The sequence below is a fragment of the Medicago truncatula genome, chromosome 7, assembly GCF_003473485.1.
Source record: "Medicago truncatula cultivar Jemalong A17 chromosome 7, MtrunA17r5.0-ANR, whole genome shotgun sequence".
NCBI lineage: Eukaryota > Viridiplantae > Streptophyta > Magnoliopsida > Fabales > Fabaceae > Medicago > Medicago truncatula.
In genome coordinates this window covers 54493515-54512968 of record NC_053048.1, presented here as the reverse complement: position 1 = coordinate 54512968, position 19454 = coordinate 54493515, and the positions used below count along the sequence as shown (strand labels likewise).

Sequence of the window (19454 nt, the reverse complement as noted above, 5' to 3'; positions counted from 1 at the left end):
TTAGAGTTTAAAATTGAGGACCATAAAATAATTTATCTCTTGTTTTTAATTTGACAGGTGGACTACAAAAAGTTGAAGCAACTAAATCCCAATATGTTATGCTTGGAAGCTAGTTCTTTGGCTCAGCTTGGAAATAACACTAATCTCTGTTAGTAATGTGTTATCTATGCTTGGATACGATGAAGCTAAGAAGGCAATGTTTGTCAAGGGATATGGTTGTTAATTTTAAAGATACTTGGATTTTTTTGTTTTCAATTTTCCAACGTAAAGAAATTATTTTGAATAAAGTGAGCTTGAAAGAAAGCTTTTATTCTTATTGTCATAAACTACTTTAATGGAAGGCTTTTGATTTATCTTAGTTGTTTTTACTGTTGGACGATGTTTGTTACTGAGTTTGTATTGAAATAGTAAAAAAATCTTGTATTTGGCATTCCCTTGAGTGTATGCCTCTGTTGGATGCTGTGGCATACTTTGTGGATTTTATGATGATTGAAACAAGCTCATGCATGTTGATGTGAGTGAGCAAGTTTTTGCAATTGGTTATTTAGGAGTTGCACTCTCAACGGAACAATGTCCTACCTTCCGACCCTTTTGATGTTGCTGACCACTTTGTTCAGTTTTCTTATCTGTTAGGTTATGCGGTTAAAAAACGTTCTTTTATGCAATTGTTATGGTTGGCTTGTGTGTGGGTGTTGTGGACTGAGCGTAATAACAGGCAGTTCAACAATACATAAAATACTATTTACCAGTTGTTCGTACAGGTTCAGAACCATTCTTTCTGGTGGCTGAAGGCAGCTAACGTTGTTCATGAGTTAGGGGTTCATAATTGGTTTGCTTGCCCGTTATTTGGAAATAATTTAAGAAATGAAAAATAATTGCTCCTCCTCTCTCTCAACCATTATTTGCAGTTAGTATTCACCACCATCAATCATGGTTAAAAGAAAAAAAATGATGTGTCATGTAATTTGTTGTTTGTAAGAATGATAGTTAAGTTCGTTTCTACACAAAAAAATTTCAATGAACAAAATGTTCGGTTAACATGAGACAGACGGAAGAAATATTTATTAATCATGAGGGCAAAAAATAATTCAAAATTTTGAATGATGGATTATATGATAAAAACCCACCCAAAGTTGTGTTTTTCCAAGTCAATCATAGTTGACCAGTATGGAAGAGAAAAAGAAACATATTCAATGATGGAACATAACACATAGAATGGTACGACATCACAAAGCGAGGAAAGCGTGTGCCACGATGCGCATTCGTATATATCACTGCAAAATGCAAATTGGAACTGAAGCAATTACTATTGAACAACCAAAATGGCCGCAACACAAACACAAACACAAACTGAACTAATTCCTCATGTCTCACTTGGAACCCAAGGCTTTCAGGTATCATCACTTCACTCACTTGTACACTTACACTTACATATACAAATGTCATTTATATTCTTCTCTCTATACTATACTATACTAATTTACTACTACTACCTATTAATATTATTGTTTTTATTTTAGGTTTCAAAGTTCGGTTTAGGGTGTATGGCCCTCAGTGGAGGATACAATGATCCTCTTCCTGAAGAAATTGGCATTTCCGTAATTAATCATGCATTCAGTAAAGGCATCACTTTTTTTGACACCGCTGATGTTTATGGACTCGATGGTGGGAATGAAATTTTGGTTGGAAAGGTATATACATATTAATAATAACTACAAGAATTGGTACTTTGCCAAGAGGTCCTGGGTTTAAATCTGGACAGACGAGTAAATAGTAATCTCACAACTAACTAACTAGTAACATTTATCATTAAAAAAAATGCCAAGAATTTCTTTTATGTTCTAAATTTAATACCGCAATTGAAACTTATGCCAATTTGAGCTTTTTTTTTTCTTTCTTTTCATTATTTGATTTTGTTGACTAGGCTTTAAAGCAACTGCCCAGAGAAAAGATCCAGGTGGCTACAAAATTTGGTATATCCAGAAGTGGCGGTGGTATGGGCATCAAAGGTTCACCGGAGTATGTGCGTTCAAGCTGCGAAGCTAGCTTGAAACGTCTCAATGTTGAATACATTGATCTCTATTATCAGCACAGAGTCGATACAACCGTGCCTATTGAGGATACAGTTAAGGATATTTCTTCCTATGTAAAACTAGTATTTGATTTGAGCATAGTACACGGCAACAAGTTACATATACATGTTGATATGGTTAGATTATTTGTTGAGAGTCTCAAATTATAAATGGGAGACACCCCTACCTTTATAAACTGGTCTTGTAGGGTTGAGTTATTGACAATTCAAATTTGAAGATTATTTGGCTTATTTCACTAGATGTGTTGTTAACAAGTTTGTTGTGCTATAGGTAGGTGAACTTAAGAAACTGGTGGAAGAGGGAAAAGTTAAATATATTGGACTATCTGAAGCCAGCCCCGATACAATAAGGAGAGCACATGCTGTTCATCCTATCACAGCTTTACAAATAGAGTGGTCTCTCTGGACTCGCGACATTGAGAACGAGATAGTTCCTCTCTGCAGGTTAGTTTGAGTTCCTCTCCAAGTTCACATGATAAGATTACAACACTCATGATTGTTTGTTCATTAAATAATAATTCGAACAACTTTCACTAATTACGAGTTATTCAGTGGAACCGATTGCTCTTTGCTGTATTGAATTGCATGTTTGTGTTAATGAGATTTTACTTATTTCAAGCTTTTGTTGATATAGAGAGCTTGGTATTGGAATTGTACCATATAGTCCACTTGGTAAAGGTTTTTTTGCTGGCAAAGGAGTTATCGAAGATGTGCCGAGCTTCATGGTATAGCATTTTAGTAGTTGAATTGAAAGTGTGTTTCTCTTGCTTGCCATAGAATTACTATTAAGACATGCCAATTATGCAATAGCATTGATCAAATCTTAATCATGAATTAAATATTGATTGCTTTGTTGTCTTATTTTGTAAACAAACAAATGCTTGCTTTTTTAAACTTGAGTAATGATACAGGGGATATCATCCTTATCTGTTTTTTCTCACATGAATGATGTTTAAAGTCTTCTATAAAATTAAGGACCTTTCCTTTTTAAAAAATTTATGTTGTTTTCTGATGATTATTTCACTTATCAGACTTCTTTTCCCCGCTTCCAAGCTGAGAACTTGGTCAAGAACAAGGTTATATATGATAGGATTGAAAGTCTTAGCAAGAGGCATGGATGCACTACTGCTCAATTAGCATTAGCATGGGTACTCCAACAAGGCAAGGATGTTGTGCCTATTCCTGGTGAGTGACAAAATATGCACAATTTTTCGAAAACAGTATTCTCATAAAAATCTTTGATGGTAGGCTCTTAACTGGTATCCTAACAGTATCAGAAATATGAGTATTCCTCTTATTTGTGAATCTGAACAATTAAGAGAAGAACCATGTATCCTAACAATTAAGAATGCACCATATACTTCTTCTATCGTTGTGTACTGATCAATTAAGAAAAGAACTATGTACACTCGTATTTACACCAAAAAATACACTTTTGTTAGATACGAAAACCTAACTATAATAAAAACAAATAAATGCACACAAGAACATAAACAATTTATCACATAGTTTGGTTAATTGGTCCTACGTCTCCGACAACAGAGTGATTGTTGTAGTTTTTCGATTATGCAATACTTCAGATTATAGAGTACAATGTAACGTTATAAATCGTACGGTTCAGATTACAAGTTTACCCCTTATTGGTGAATATGAGTCATATTCAACAACTTTCCTTGCATTTCATATATTAAGAGTGTCATCTGATGTACTCAGGTTACTAACCAAAGGTTCTTCTAAATTTTTAAGTGCTGATAATGTACTATAGAAGCCATGCATGTTATGCTTTCCACCTAGTTTTATTTTCAGCTTTTTTTTATTCTTGAAAATATTATGGACTTCTTTTGTTCTCAGGAACAACCAAGATTGAGAATCTGGATCAAAACCTTGGTGCATTAGCAGTGAAACTATCAGAAGAGGACATGCGGGAAATTTCTGCTGCAGTTCCTGAAGATGATATAGCAGGTAGTAGATACTACAATGGAATGGATAGTTTATCCTGGAAGTTTGCTAACACACCTCCAAAAGTTTCAACGGTCTCAACATGAAGTAAAATCTCTTTTAGTTGGAGAATGCACTCGATCATGAATAAGGCGCAAACACAGCGATCATTTCTATATTTGTAGTTGCCTCAATTATGACATGCTTGATGAGAAAATCAAGACTGAGCTTTTGCATTTGTTCTGCTGTTTTCATTCCATAAATAATAATAAGGGATTTGAATCAAATTCTCATAGGATTCCATGTTAGATGAATGTGAATGAAATGGTTTTTTTGAGGCAATGTGAGTGAAATGTAAAAATTCAAAGAATTAATAGAAATAAAAAATTAAAACAAACAAATTGGTGTTTTGTTTGGATCAAAATATTTATTTTACTCGCACCCAGCATGTGACCAAAAATCTAAACTGTTGAAAGAATGAATTACTTCTTTCTTAGTGATCAACGAGGACGATTGCATAATTAATAGGAAGTGGAATAGAGCAGAGCACATTCAGTTAATGATAAGTACTATCTCACTCAAAATCATTCTCTTCATCTTTTATTAAATAACTGACCTCGTAAAACCATGAAAAATAATTAATTGGCCTACAAAATATTAGCAAAATTTGATTTAAAATTTAGTCAAAATACATGCTACATTTTATTTTTTTTTTGGCGTCATCCTTCCTTTTCCAAGCCAAAAAATATATATAGTGACATACTGAGTGATGAATTATACCCACCCGCTGACATACCGAGTGACGATATCTCACAAATCGAAGAAAGCGTAATGAGTAGGATGCGCTCTTCGTATATATATATATAGTCCGTGCAATGCAATTAGGAGTTTGTAATTATTCATCAATTCAACCAAAATGGCCACAACACAAACTGAATTAATTCCTCCTCCTCAGGTCCCACTTGGAACCCAAGGCTTTCAGGTTTCAAAATTGGGTTTCGGGTGTATGGGACTCACTGGAGCTTACAATGATCCTCTTCCTGAACAAGATGGTATTTCCGTAATTAACTATGCTTTCAGTAAAGGCGTTACTTTTTTTGATACTGCTGATATCTATGGAGGTAGTGGTGCTAATGAAATTTTACTTGGAAAGGTAATTTAATCATGTTTCAATTCAATTCAAACTTTATTATGCTAATTTGATTTTGTTGACTAGGCATTAAAGCAATTGCCCAGAGAAAAGATCCAGTTGGCTACAAAATTTGGTATATCTAGAAGAGACGTTTCTCGTCTCGCTGATGTGACCATCAAGGGTTCACCTGAGTACGTGCGCTCGTGTTGTGAAGCTAGCTTGAAACGTCTCGATGTTGAATACATTGATCTCTATTATCAGCACAGAATTGATACTTCTGTGTCTATTGAGGATACAGTTAAGGATATTTCTTCCTAGTACTCGACTACGCGTTACGTATATATGCTTACATTATTTGTTGAGAGTCCCAAATTATAAATGGGAGACTCCCATACCTTGATAAGCTGGTTTTCTAGGGTTGAGTTATTGACAATTCAAATTTGAAGATTATTTGGCTTATTTCACTAGATGTGTTGTTAACAAGTTTGTTGTGTTATAGGTAGGTGAACTTAAGAAACTGGTGGAAGAGGGAAAAGTTAAGTATATTGGACTATCTGAAGCCAGCCCTGATACAATAAGGAGAGCGCATGCTGTTCATCCCATCACTGCTGTACAAATAGAGTGGTCTCTTTGGACTCGCGACATTGAGGAGGAGATAGTTCCTCTCTGCAGGTTAGTTTGAGTTCCTCTCCAAGTTCATTGGTTAAGTGTTACTTGAAAAGAGGGTTAAGGAATAGGAACCATTTGCTCCTGGTTGCTTGTTTGTGTTAAATGTGACTTCACTAATTTAAAGCTTTTGTTGATACAGAGAGCTTGGTATTGGAATTGTACCATATAGTCCTCTTGGTCGTGGTTTCTTTGGTGGCAAAGGGGTTACGGAAAATGTGCCTGCTGTTAGCTCCCTGGTATAGTAGCATTTCAGAACTTAAATTATATGTCTGTTTCCGTTGCTTTCCATGGAATTGAACTATTACTAAGACATGCTAATTTATGTAATTGATCAAATCTTAATCATGTATTAAATATTGGTTGGTTTGTTGTCTTATTTTGTAAACAAACAAATGCATGCTTTTTTAAACTAGAGTAATGATACAGGGAATATCATCCTTATCTGTTTTTTTCTCACATAAATGATGCAAAGTCTTTTATAAAATTAATGCCCTTTCCTTTTTTAAAAGTGTATGTTATTTTCTGATAAATATTTCGCTTATCAGACTTCTCATCCCCGCTTCCAAGCTGAGAACTTGAACAAGAACAAAAACATATATGATAAGATCGAAAGTCTTGGCAAAAAGCATGGGTGCACTCCTGCTCAGTTAGCATTAGCATGGGTACTCCAACAAGGAAAGGATGTTGTGCCTATTCCCGGTAAGTGAAAAATATGCATATTTTTTTCGAAAATAGTATTATTGCAAAAACCTTTGATGCTAGCTACTCTTAGCTGGTATCCTAACAGTATCAGAAATATGAGATTTCGTCTTATTTGTTAATCTGAAGCCTGAACAAATTAGTATGCTCTGTATACTTCTATCGTTGTGCACTGATCAATCAAGAGTAGAACTATGTACACTCTTGTCTTTACACCAAAAAACTATGTATACACTTGTTAAAAAAGAAAACTTAACTCTAAAGAAAACAAATAAATAAATGCACAGAAGAACATAAATGATTTATCACGTAATCTGGTCAATTGTTCCTACGTCTCCGACAGCAAAGTGACTGCTGTAATTTTTCGATTATGTAATACTTAAGATTATAGAGTATAATGCAATGTTTAACTAGTGCGGTTTAGATTACAACTTTACAAGTTTACCCCTTAACCATGCAGTCTTTGGAGGGTTCAATACACTTGAGCATCTCCTCGCTTATTTATTCAACAACTTTCGTTTGCTACATATTGGCATTATGTGGCCTTAAATTTCATATATTATGAGTGTTATCTGATGTATTTGGGGTTATTGAAGGTTCTTCTAAATTTTTAAGTGCTGATAATGCACTATACAAGTCATGCATTCTTTTTTAAGCGCTGATAATGCACTATACAAGTCATGCATCTAAGTGTTTATTTAAGTTTTTATTTTCAGTTTTTTTATTCTTGAAAATATTGGGGACTTCTTTTTTCTCAGGAACAACGAAGATTAAGAATCTGGATCAAAACCTTGGTGCCTTAGCAGTGAAACTATCAGAAGAGGACCTGAGAGAAATTTCTGCAGCGGTTCCTGTGGATGATATAGCAGGTAGTAGATACTACAATGGATTTGATCATATTTCCTGGAAGTTTGCTAACACACCTCCAAAAGTTTGAAGTGTCTCAACCTGAAGTATAAATCCCTTTTAGTTGGAGAATGCAGTCAGTCATGAATAAAGCGCAGCAATGATTTCTTTATTTGTATTTAACTCTTTTATGACCTGGCTGAACAAATCAAGACCGGCTGTTCACAGTTGTTCTGCTGTTTTGATTAGTAAATAAATAATAAGGGATTTCAATCATATTCTCATAGGATTCCATGTTGGATGAATGTGAATGAAATGTTTTTTTTTCTATTTTTTTTTTCAGGCAATGTGAATGAAATGTTAAAACAAACTAATAGAAACCAAAATGTAGAAAAAGAAATAAAAAACAATGAAATTCGTGTTCATGTTGTTTCGATAGCTTGAATAAAAAATTGCTTAGGAATGTATATAATTGCGAAAATGGGTTGACATTGACCCAAGTTGTGTGACTGCACTCAGATTGACCCAACCCCAACTTGAGTGATTTAAATGAAAATATTCTTATTTTTATTTTAATTTGCACCCTGCTTTTTAAAGTAGGCTACCCCCCATTCATAGCTAGTATCAAAATACAAAATTATTTTCAGATTCTCATAGTATGACATATTTTGTATTTCAGATTCTCATAGTGTGACATGTTGTATCGCTTCATTGATTTTAGTGATTTTCAGATTCTAAAAAAATAAAAAATAAAAAAATGTATAAATGGGGCTGTAAGATGGACTTGAAACTCAACATTCCAAGGAACTTGCATGGCCCGATCGAGAGTGTATATATAACTGTAAGGTTTAGGGTCTGTTTGGTTAACCCAAAAAAGAGCGTTTAGCTTTTAGCTTATAGCTTATAAGCTCGTTTGACAAAAAAAGTTCTGTTTGGTAATACTTTTTCACCATGAGCTTATAGCTTATTTCACGAGCTTATAAACTATTTTTCAGAAGTTATTCCAAGTAGCGTTTGAGCTTATAGCTTATAGCTTCTCACTTTTTCTTCCAATTTTATCCTTATTATTTCATTTAAATTGTATTTTTATCCATTATAATTTTTATAATAAGCTACGTAATAAAGACTACTATCTCTTTATTCCAATTTTTGTATATATATCAGCTGACCTTTTTTTTTTTAAAAAATATATACCTTTGTTTTTTTTTTTTTGAGGTAAGTGTTATTTTCCTTATTCTCTGTTATTAGTATTACTCTATTAGTGCTACTTTTTTTTTGTTTTTGAGGTAAATGTTATTTTTTTTATAAAGTGGAAACACTTAAATGATAATAAATATAAGATAAAATTTTAGTGAATAAAATTTAATTTAATTTATAATACATAGGATATATTAAATTAATAAATTTAAAGTATTTTTTTAAAGAAAAATTAGTTTACAAAATTACAAATACTTAAATTAATGATATAATTTTTATTATGAATTAAGAATACCTGTTATGTCATTTTACATTTATCAGCTAGTTGAACCGCTATTTTTACCAAACATTTCAGTTAATTTATTAGCTAAAAGCTATCAGCTAGCTTATCAGCTATCCGCTATTTTTACCAAACATAGCCTTAAAAATAAGATTGATGATGACTTGAATACACAACACCTGGAATAAGGACAGGGACTTACATGCCTAGACAATCAAATAAGCCAGCATTAAAATTAAAAAAGTCAATTAAGATTATTTAATGAAATAAAAAAGGAAAATGGTGGCATTATGACACTGCCCCAAGAGTTAGGTAACGCTCACCTACCGGCTGCCCCTATGAATACATTTTTGAAGAGGAACATACAAACAACAACACAACAGAGAAAAAGAGATAGAGTGGAAAATTTTGGAGTGGAGCAGAGAAACAGAAAGTGAGAAACACAAAAAAAATAAAAATGGGAGATACTATTCATATTCCTCGAGTGAAGCTTGGAAGCCAAGGCCTAGAAGTAAGTAACTTTTGTCCTTCCTTGAATTTTCACACTTCCTTGTTCCTGAGAATCATTGATAATATTTATTGTTGCTTTCAGGTTTCTAAGCTTGGATATGGATGTATGGGCCTCACTGGAGTATACAACGCTGCTGTTCCAGAAGATGTTGCCATATCTTTGATCAAACATGCTTTCTCCAAAGGAATCACTTTCTTTGACACTGCTGATTTTTATGCTGCACATACCAATGAAGTTTTTGTCGGAAAGGTACTACTTTCATTCACATATTTATTTTATTTTATTATGTTTTAGCATAACAAAAATGATGTAACATAAACATTTTAACAATTCTCAGGCACTTAAGGACATACCACGAGATCAAATTCAGATTGCTACAAAGTTTGGGATTGTCAAAATGGAATCTGGTAACGTTGTAGTAAATGGTAGTCCTGAATATGTTCGATCATGTTGTGAGGGTAGTCTTCAACGTCTTGGGGTGGATTACATTGATCTCTATTATCAGCACCGTATTGACACCACTGTTCCCATTGAGGACACTGTAAGTAATAGAATCTATTCTTAAAATTTGTTAGGAAGTGGTAGGTAGGTACTCGTGTTTTTGATTTGGTGTTTTGAATGAATCACAGATGGGAGAGCTTAAGAAGTTGGTTGAAGAGGGAAAGATTAAGTACATAGGATTATCTGAGGCTAGTACTGATACAATCAGAAGGGCACATGCTGTTCATCCCATTACTGCTGTTCAAATGGAATGGTCTCTTTGGACTCGTGAAATTGAGCCAGATATCATTCCCCTTTGCAGGTACCTAACTGATTGATTTTCTTTTTCTGTCTAACTTGCGGATTATCCATGATTATGACTGCAAAAGTATGTTTGGATTTACTGTGAATTTGCGCTGCCTTAATTTTGGCAAAATCGAAATTCACTCTCAATCCAAATATGCACCAAGTCGAAAATTTCAATTTTTGTTATGACTGTTTCAGTTATGAGCCATCTTAAATTTTACATTAGGCCTAACTCATCTTTAAAATACCGGCTTATAAGGTGGTGAATTTCATTCTATATAAACTTATTTCAGACCTTATCCTCTAAAAGGTGGGACTTCAATTTTTCACAATACACTCTCTCACGCTCAACACTATTGGGCTTGGTGTGTGAATAATTTGGTGGATTACTTGAAAGAATAGCCACTAATACCATGTTAAGAAGCATGATTTTTTGCCCAAAAAAGAGAGAATAAATTGAGAGAAGGATCGGTTATTTGGAGTTGATAGAATGAAAATGGTTGACTTTAATTAATGATCCTCCTAACTAAGCTAACAAATCTTAACTAACTTGCAATTAATACTAAACAACTTGTAACCATTATATCCAAGTCCAACAAATTCTAACAGAGGTCATTAGCATTTCTTCATGAAAGAGTTAAGTCATTTCCTTTTTATGCAGAACTTAGAAAAACTTCGGTCTTATTTCACGATTTCATAACTTCGGTTTGATAACTCTCAAAATTCAAATAAATAACTTCAAGTAAAACAAACATTAAGGGTTGAGTGGTTACTTCCTACAACTTTCTTTGTGTTATGTCACCTTTGTAATCTGTTTATAATTTTCATCTTGATGTAATTGTTGAGACAATTGAAAATGACAATAGTTCCTTGAAACAATGGCTTTTACATTGTTAGTGGTCTTAGAAATGGCAACAAAACACACCTTCTGTTTCATGTGATAGTGCTTAAACAAAGAAAGTTGTTTGATTTCTAGAGAAGAGATATACCTTTGATCGAATAGTTTTACTTCCTTGATTTGGAACCTTTTGATTTGAGTATGAATACCAAGTTCTTTCTTACAATTCCTAACTTAATGATTTTTGATATCCTTTACAATTCTTTCTCGAAATGACTTCAGTTGTTTGGTGACAACTCTTACAGGGAACTTGGCATTGGAATAGTACCGTACAGTCCCCTTGGCCGTGGATTTTTTGGAGGCAAGGCTATTACAGAAAGTGTACCTGCAGACAGTTTTCTGGTATGGACTCGACCCGATTTGTTTCTGATGACAGTCACTGTTAGCGCATATCATTTATAAGTGTCTAAATATAAGCTATTTCTATAATAAGAGATAATTAAAAGTCCAACTGTTTTTATATAAACAATAAGTACTTTTCGTAAGCTATCCTAGAGTCCTAAACAGTCTCATATATGTTTATACCAGTAAATAAATCCGAATGAACAAATCCAAACAGGTCCTTGTTCATTGTTCACCAACATCTCTTTTTTCACCAGGCAATCCAACCAAGGTTACAAGGGGAAAACTTTGACAAGAACAAGATCTTTTATCATCGGATGGAAAAGTTGGCACAAGAGAAGCATGAATGTACATCTTCACAACTTGCTCTTGCATGGATTCTTCATCAAGGAGACGATGTAGTGCCCATCCCTGGTAAGTAACTTTCCACTTTGTGACCTCAACAAGTTAGGCATCTATGGAGCTTACTCCCGTGTATAATTTGAATGTTCAGGGAAGGATACTAATCAATCTGTTATGACAAATTCACTACATGAAATTATTTGAAATTTTTGAAACCTCAATTATGATTCCTTTTGTTGTTGCAAATATGACTTTGCAGACTGTCATGTGTTGTAGGAACAACTAAGATAAAAAATCTTGAAAGTAATATCAGTTCGTTTAAAGTGAAACTCAACAAAAATGATTTGAAGGAGATTGAAGATGCTGTGCCAATATCTGAGGTGTCAGGGGATCGGACAACTGGTGCTTTTGTTCAATGTTCTTGGAAGTTTGCTAATACTCCAACAAAATCATAGCTTGATGCCAGTTTTGTACCTCAGTGTTTGAGACTCAAACTAGTTTCTGGTCTCTTTGAATGTTGTTAAAAATTTAATCCCATATAATAAAACCGATTGTCATTGGTCGAATGCGGATAACTCAGCAAAATTTGTGTTTCATGCTTAGTTGTGTCCATGTTATGTGATTAAACCAATTTGCTTATAATTAATGTGAAATCATGTTCTACTAATATATTCCTTGTCTGGAGAGAGATGTGAAATTGTGATTATTTTTCTCTCTGCCTGTTGTTCAAATTTTTAAAATAAACTAGGGCTAGGTTAATTTATACATCCACATTCACAATCATACGCATATCAGTTTCCACAGGTACAATGGTTTAATTTGTACATTTGGACTCCAATGGAAGTGCCAAATGTGTGTTTCTTTGTATTTACACTCGGTGATTGAAATTGAAAGTCATGGTTGAGGCATACAACTCGAGCATTAAATCTAGGAAATAACAACAATTACAGCAACACTTGGAAAACATTGGAGTTCAAAATTACCTAGAATTCAAAAGAATGATGCTGGAGTGATCTACAACTGCAAGAAATGTCTTTAATCAATTAAAGAGGATGTTGTGTGCTGTTATTTAAGTTCCAGCATAAATCATAATGAAATTTTGAAGTTAAATACGAGCTCACAAACACACCGTATGAATAATTTGATATGAATCCACAAGCAATGATTCACTAGTACTCAACAAATGGAAAACATGTTATTGAACAAGTCAGGTATATTAAAATCAAAGATAAACATATATAAGGGAGATGGTACCAACTCATAGGAATTAAATAGCTTTTATGCATGCCTCTTGGTGGTGGAGTAGTGTCTTCTATTATTTGTTGCTCACCAACTGAAAAAAGTGCTCTCTGTTGAATCTGTTAACCATTATTTGATCGTTATTTAGTTCATTTACATAGTTATCATTGTGTAATATTTGATGGATGATGTAAAAGAAGTCTTGAGAAAGTGTAAGAGGAAAACAAAAGATGACTAGATCAGCCAAAGCACGGAAGCAGTATTGACACATTGCCTTTCAAATTTGCACATCTTTTATACCAAGTTTTGACATTGATCATGGAGTTTTTTGTCTGTTCAATTGTTCCTATAAACATCTACTCTGACTAAAGATGATTTGATCTCACATAGAACTTGTGATTTGAGAAGAAACATAAAGCCAATCACCTTCCATGTGGCTCTAAATAAAGGAGAGTTCAAAGGATGCTGTTTCATTTCATACGTGTGAAGTAGCAATATTAATCCCACATCGGTGAATTTGTACGCATGTAATAGAACAGAAGGTTATAAATAAAGAGGTATCAGCAACATTACAACATACTTACCTGGATGGGGTCAATGGGTGATCATGAAGGCCCATGGCCTAGAAAGGTGGCCTCCATTGCACTTGGGAGGGGTGCTTTTCTAAGGTCTACTCAAGTGGTGGAGCCTACATCATAATAAAGTTTAAAATTAATCTTTTTTTTTTTTTTGAGAGGATTTGAAATTAATTAAAGAGTTGATTTATGCAGAAAGAGTTAGCTAATTAGATTAGACTAGTATTTTTATTTTTTTAAATATTCCACAAAAATGTCCGTAAAATACTCATACACGTGAAGCTTGATAAAAATGAGTAAAATAAACAAATTTTTGCACCAAACAATTCATTCTAGTAAAAAGTACACACATATCTTATCCCACGCTTACACTGATTATAATCGGTCTCATAATCACAATTTAAATTTTCAGTTACAACTAACAGCCACTGCCATGCCAATAATTAATTCTTCCAAACAAAGCTTACACTTATTAATTCATACAAACAGAATTTAGTTATACAACAACTACCCTGCCAATAATTGTTGACTCAAACGGAATTTAGTAGCATTTTAAAAAATCAACGGTTTATCCTACAACCAGCAAGGATAATCTTTGGCTCAAGCTTCAATATTTCTTGATCATTGCATAATTTATCAAGTTCTTCCTCCTTCAACATTACTATCACAGTTCTTGCAAACCCTCCTTCTGAAGAAGGCATCACTATAATCAAACCTTCACCTTCCACATTCCCCACTCGACAAGAAACATGAGCTGGTTTCTCACTATCACAAAACATTGATTCATACAACAATGATTCTGTCTCTTCCTCTTCCATGCAGACAAAAGTTAACTCTTTCCCATACATGCATTTAGGTGTTCCAAATTTCCCTTCCTCAGTTTCCTTTTGTGACTCAAACCATTCTATTGAAGACCTTATTTCTTTATCAGTAACCCCTTTCAACTTTGTGTGAATTAAACTTGCTATGTCTCCTAATTCACCATTCTCCATTTCTTCCATTTTTAGCGAAAGATTTGAAAAATGTAACGCGTTTCCGAAATATCCAGTTGGGAGGGATGGTTTTATTAGCTTTCTGAAGTCTCTGCAGATTGATAAAGAGTGAGTTTGATTATGAATTTTTGTGGGCTTCAAGTGAGTAACACGAGTCCAAAATAAAGCTGAGAGGAAGTCAAATGGGGTGGCATTGAGACATTTTTTGTTTTGGATTATGGAGAGGGAATGTTTAATGATTGAACTTGAGAATTTGAAAGTGGCTGTGGCTAGGTTTGATGAAGAGGTAATAGTTTGTGGTTTTAGGGATGAATTTGGAATGTTGTTATTTAGGAGTGGTGAAGAGGTAGTAATATTGATTGGAGTGAAGAAAGGTGAGTTGGAAATGGGGCTGTGGCGGTGAGTTTGGGTCCATGATTTGAAGAATGATGATGCAAAAGTTAAATCAGAAAGCATGTGACTATAACTTAGTCCTATTGCTACACCACCTTCTTTGAAGCTATTTATCTGCAACAAACCCCACCAATTTATTAGTTCATAGCTTCTTAAATACAAAATCACCCGTACCACTAGTTCAATTTATCTATAATTCTTTTTTGCTATTAATTTATCTATACTTCAGTTTTGTACTTTGCATATACATTTAGTATGTGAAAGTACATCATAAAAAATAAATTCAAATATGTAAATCAGGTTTAAAGCAACCAATACGATGAAGTCTAATAAAAGGGGCTAAACTTTTATAATGTGAAGAATTAATGTCAAAATTCTTTTTCTTTTTTTTGTCAAGTAGCCTAGTGGATAGAGATCACACAATTTAATTGTGGAGAAGTGGGGTGTCCGAGGTTCGAACCCCAACCCCTGCATATAACATGCAATATTTCTACCAACTGAGTTAAGCTCACGGTGATATTAATGTCAAAATTCTAATTGAAGTATATATATATATGGGTTAATTAAGTTTTTAGTCCCTATAAATATATCGAATTTTGTTTTTAATCCTCATAAAAAAATTTGACAGTTTTTGGTCCCTATAAATTTTTTCAGCACATAGTTTTAGTCCCTGTTAAATTAAAAAAAATTTAATTAAGCTTAAAATTTAAAATTTTTTAATGATGTTTTACATACTTGTTTAAAACATTATAAAACGTTCCTCCGCAATAAGTTGGCTCAAAATTTTATTGTTAGGTCTAAATTTTCGTTAGTTTTATCTTGAATTTTTTGCGTTTAAAAAAATTATATTTAATTCATGACATGGTAAAAAATTCTAATTTTTTATAAACAAGATTATTATAATGTTCTTAACATGTCTATTAAAAATATAAAAGTTTAAGTACAATTAAACAAATTTTAATTTAATAGGGACCAACGCATACTTTTAGTCCTTGTAAAATTAAAATTTTCTTAATTGTACTTAAACTTTTAAATTTTTAACATATTTGTTACATACTTATTTAGAACATTATACAAAGTTCCTCCGCAAAAAAGTAGCTCAAAATTTTATTATTAGGTCCAAACTTTCATTAATATAATCTTGAAAATTTGATTTTTAGAAAAATTCATATTTAAATCATTATATGTTAAACAAACTAAAAGAATTTATAAAAGAGTGTCTTACGATATTATGAATATGTTTGTAAAAATAAATCAAAAATTTAGAAGTTTAAGCATAATTAAACAAATTTTAATTTAATAGGGACTAAAACTACGTGCTAACAAATTTTATAAGGACCAAAAACTGTCAATTTTTTTTATGAGGACTAAAAACGAAATTCAGTATATTTATAGGGACTAAAAACTTGATTAACCCTATATATATATATATATATATATATATTAAAATATTCGATACATCTCAAATAGAATCATCTCAAATGGAGGGAACTTGGAAAAATAATAATTAAAACATAATTTGTAAATTAGTTTAAACGCATATTTCATGAAAATATATTATTTTGCTAAATTATTGTGTGTATACTTAAGTATATTTTAAAATCCCTTAAAAAAAAGTATATTTAAAGTTTATCTTTAGTCCTACACCATTTAGATTACGCTGAGAGATGGGTTGATGCACAAGATTAGGATCCTCTCATATGGAAACGAATGAATTTTCTCATGAATTTTTCTCCATTTTCCAACCACAACCTTAAGTGGTTTGTCTCTCCTATTTTTAATATTAAATCTTTCAATTTAAACGGCTATGATTCCACAATCCCTCTCCATTCACGGAAGAAGATCCGATCCCATTTTGGGATGCATGTTGGTAAGAGAGAAAATAGATTGTTTTCCTCCTTTGGTTAGGCAAGAAAAGTTTTCTTCTCATATGATTGATACTAATTAAAATTGTGGAGACTTATTTGATACTAAAAATGAAAAATATTAAAAGGTGAAATAAATAAAGTACCTGAATTCTAAAAGGTGACCATGTGCTAGGGTCATGAGGCATATCATCCCAAGCTATAAGCTGTGCCTCATCAGATCCAGTAGCAGAAGATGATAGCCATTCATCAATAGTACTATCCACATTAGCTTTTATGATTCTAACACCAGCATCATTACACCTAACTTCCCAATTACCACCATCCTCCTCCTTCTCTCGGCCCAACCGGCCCGTTATTGTCGGATATATCGACAATACTTCAGACAATGATTCTCTCAACGGGTCCAACTCAAATGATCCAAACCATTTTTCTTCATTTTTGTAATAGTATATCAAATGCAGTGTATGATAACTCATACCATGGTCTACACCCGTCAACTTGTGGCTCTTACCCGAACTCACTGGTCTGCTTGACACAACCGTTAGTTTTGAATCAAGTGTTACCTTACACTCTGTCTCTGACATGATTGCTTATGAATAAAATGAGAATATGCTAACAGTGTGTGTTAGTGTTATGTTGTGTACTCTTTCTTAAATGAACAAGTAAGTACCTAGCTTCATTAATATTGTGAACTATTTATAACAAACATGGAGTACTATTTCAGAGGAAATTAACGAGAACACAAAATATAGAGGAAGTTAGAAAGAGTGATTTATTTTTAGAGGAAACGGTTAGGAATTAAAGAGGAGACGGTGGTGGTTGGTAGTTTTATTTAAGCCATGAGGGCCCATACCCATTCTGCTTCACAAGGCTTACTAGTTTCAAGTTTCAATAACTAGTATCACTAATGTTTATTTCAACTTTTAATGTAGTACTAGTTAATTATGTTCACATGCATGCATGTTTCCAGTGTTTATGGATGACCTCACATTCTCATAGTCATAGACCCTCAATTTCTTTGTGAACCAAACCTAATTTCTTGGTTCTTAATTACTCCTACCTTAGTTTTTAATGTAGTACTAGTTAATTATAGTTTTTTTTTTTACTGAATTATACCATTCAATTATTACTATATACACTACTCCTAAAGATTATTTTTTCTTTAATGAAAAACAAACCAATAGTTGATTAGGATAATTTGATAAAATGACATCTTTTTTTTTTTAATTAATGTATTTCTTAATATGTGTGTAAAAATTTTAAACGACGTTCATTTTGAAACGGATGGAGTATTTTATTGGTTTAAATCAACGTGGATCTACGCTTTAAAAATAGCGGTGATGTATACATTAATTTTACCCAATAAACAAATGAGTATTAAATAGAGTGAATGTAGCAAGTATTCTTCTATGAACCATGGAAACATTGAAAATTGTGTATTTAATTTTTTTAAAAGTTTAAAAAAAATTCCATTTCATTGCAATATTGTTTGTCTCCGGAAGGAAATGCACTCTCATCTAAATGGACTTTATACATGAGTGCAATGATAATCAACCGAGAAGCTAGCAATAAATTCACGAGGGTGTCAAATATATAGGAAAAAATTACTTTTAAAAATTAATATATTAAATTAGATTTTTTTTAGATTACTTTTAAAAAATGGTGGATAATTTACCCACCAACCAATTATAATGAGCAATTTATTGGTGGGGTCAAGATAGTTTATGGATACCACCTAAAAAGATGAATGTTTATTGGTTGAGGTAAATTACCCACCATTTTTTCATGGGTACCCTAGTTGTCACCATTAAATTAACTTTGAAGAAAAATTAATATATTAATTTTGCTTCTATAATTGTAAATTAAAACAACACCAAAAAAACAAAAAGTTACAATAACTATTTAAAAATGTTGAGTTCAACGATGCTTCAAATAACCAAATTTATTTGAAAGTGTCATTGAACTAGCCGAAACTACCTCATACATATATCATCCAATCCGTCAAAAAAGTAATATACTACCATCCGCCCTTGATGATGATGATAAATAATTATAGCAAAATAAAAAGATTTAATTACTTTTCGGTGTAAAACTTATATAGTGTAGCCCATTATTTTTTTATGTTCAGTCGATCTGTACAATCAAATCTTGATTGTCTTCTTACCAAACTATTGATTTTCGTTCCATATCATTTGATTGACTTCCTACCAAACTACATTGATTTTCCTTCCATATCATTGACATTTTGCACATGAAATCAATAAAACAACAAAGTATCACCAATAACGTCTATTTAGATTAAACGTTTTTACTCTGATTCATACCCAAAACTTTAATATATATATATATATATATATATATATATATATATATATATATGTTTCAGACGTGTTTATGCTTCGTCTACAAATCCAATAAAAAAAATATATACTACCACCAATAACTTCAAGATATGGGCAGTAGTCACCACTACTGAACAATCCAAACAATAAACAATTAGGAAAATACAAGTGGACAACGTGGAAGTATTATGGATTATGATTAGACGAAATAACATCACACAATTATGGGTGTAGCCATCCATCCAATCTAGCCATCAATCAATATCCGAGATTGTATACATGGTAAAATGTGTTTTTTTTAATTGTCTCTCGA

General features: G+C 32.6%; 4 protein-coding genes and 1 non-coding gene across 6 annotated transcripts; 4 read left to right on the top strand and 1 right to left on the bottom strand.

Annotated features, from left to right (window-relative positions):
* Nucleotides 1-1246: 1246 nt before the first annotated feature.
* Nucleotides 1247-4372, top strand: LOC11430578 (probable aldo-keto reductase 1). Its single transcript, XM_003626393.4, has 7 exons — nt 1247-1394; nt 1521-1691; nt 1925-2125; nt 2364-2536; nt 2727-2817; nt 3124-3277; nt 3944-4372. Exons 1-7 carry the CDS (start codon nt 1323-1325, stop codon nt 4135-4137), a joined length of 1056 nt encoding a protein of 351 aa, XP_003626441.2. The 5' UTR covers nt 1247-1322; the 3' UTR covers nt 4138-4372.
* A 445-nt stretch (nt 4373-4817) lies between these two features.
* On the top strand, nt 4818-7706 carry LOC11432828 (probable aldo-keto reductase 1). The gene is made up of 6 exons (XM_003626390.4): nt 4818-5183; nt 5247-5459; nt 5662-5834; nt 5971-6067; nt 6377-6530; nt 7289-7706. Exons 1-6 carry the CDS (start codon nt 4947-4949, stop codon nt 7465-7467), a joined length of 1053 nt encoding a protein of 350 aa, XP_003626438.1. The 5' UTR covers nt 4818-4946; the 3' UTR covers nt 7468-7706.
* Nucleotides 7707-9164: 1458 nt separating this feature from the next.
* On the top strand, nt 9165-12401 carry LOC11434201 (probable aldo-keto reductase 1). Of its 2 annotated transcripts, none has more exons than XM_003626388.4 (7): nt 9165-9364; nt 9446-9613; nt 9702-9905; nt 9994-10166; nt 11294-11390; nt 11648-11804; nt 11992-12401. In XM_003626388.4, the coding sequence occupies exons 1-7, from the start codon at nt 9311-9313 to the stop codon at nt 12006-12008; spliced, it is 870 nt and encodes a 289-aa protein (XP_003626436.1). In that variant the 5' UTR covers nt 9165-9310; the 3' UTR covers nt 12009-12401. The 2 variants fall into 2 exon arrangements, with proteins under 2 accessions (XP_003626436.1, XP_003626432.1); XM_003626384.4 differs by having other exon boundaries at nt 9166-9364; nt 12009-12401.
* Nucleotides 12402-13547: 1146 nt separating this feature from the next.
* On the top strand, nt 13548-13705 carry LOC112416891 (U1 spliceosomal RNA). Its single transcript, XR_003007403.1, has one exon. It is a non-coding gene; the product is annotated as a U1 spliceosomal RNA (small nuclear RNA).
* Nucleotides 13706-13845: 140 nt separating this feature from the next.
* LOC11434652 (protein ECERIFERUM 2) lies at nt 13846-17485 on the bottom strand. The gene is made up of 2 exons (XM_003626383.4): nt 16943-17485; nt 13846-15045 (listed from the first exon to the last, which is right to left on the bottom strand). The coding sequence occupies exons 1-2, from the start codon at nt 17381-17383 to the stop codon at nt 14107-14109; spliced, it is 1380 nt and encodes a 459-aa protein (XP_003626431.1). The 5' UTR covers nt 17384-17485; the 3' UTR covers nt 13846-14106.
* Between the last annotated feature and the right edge of the window lie 1969 nt (nt 17486-19454).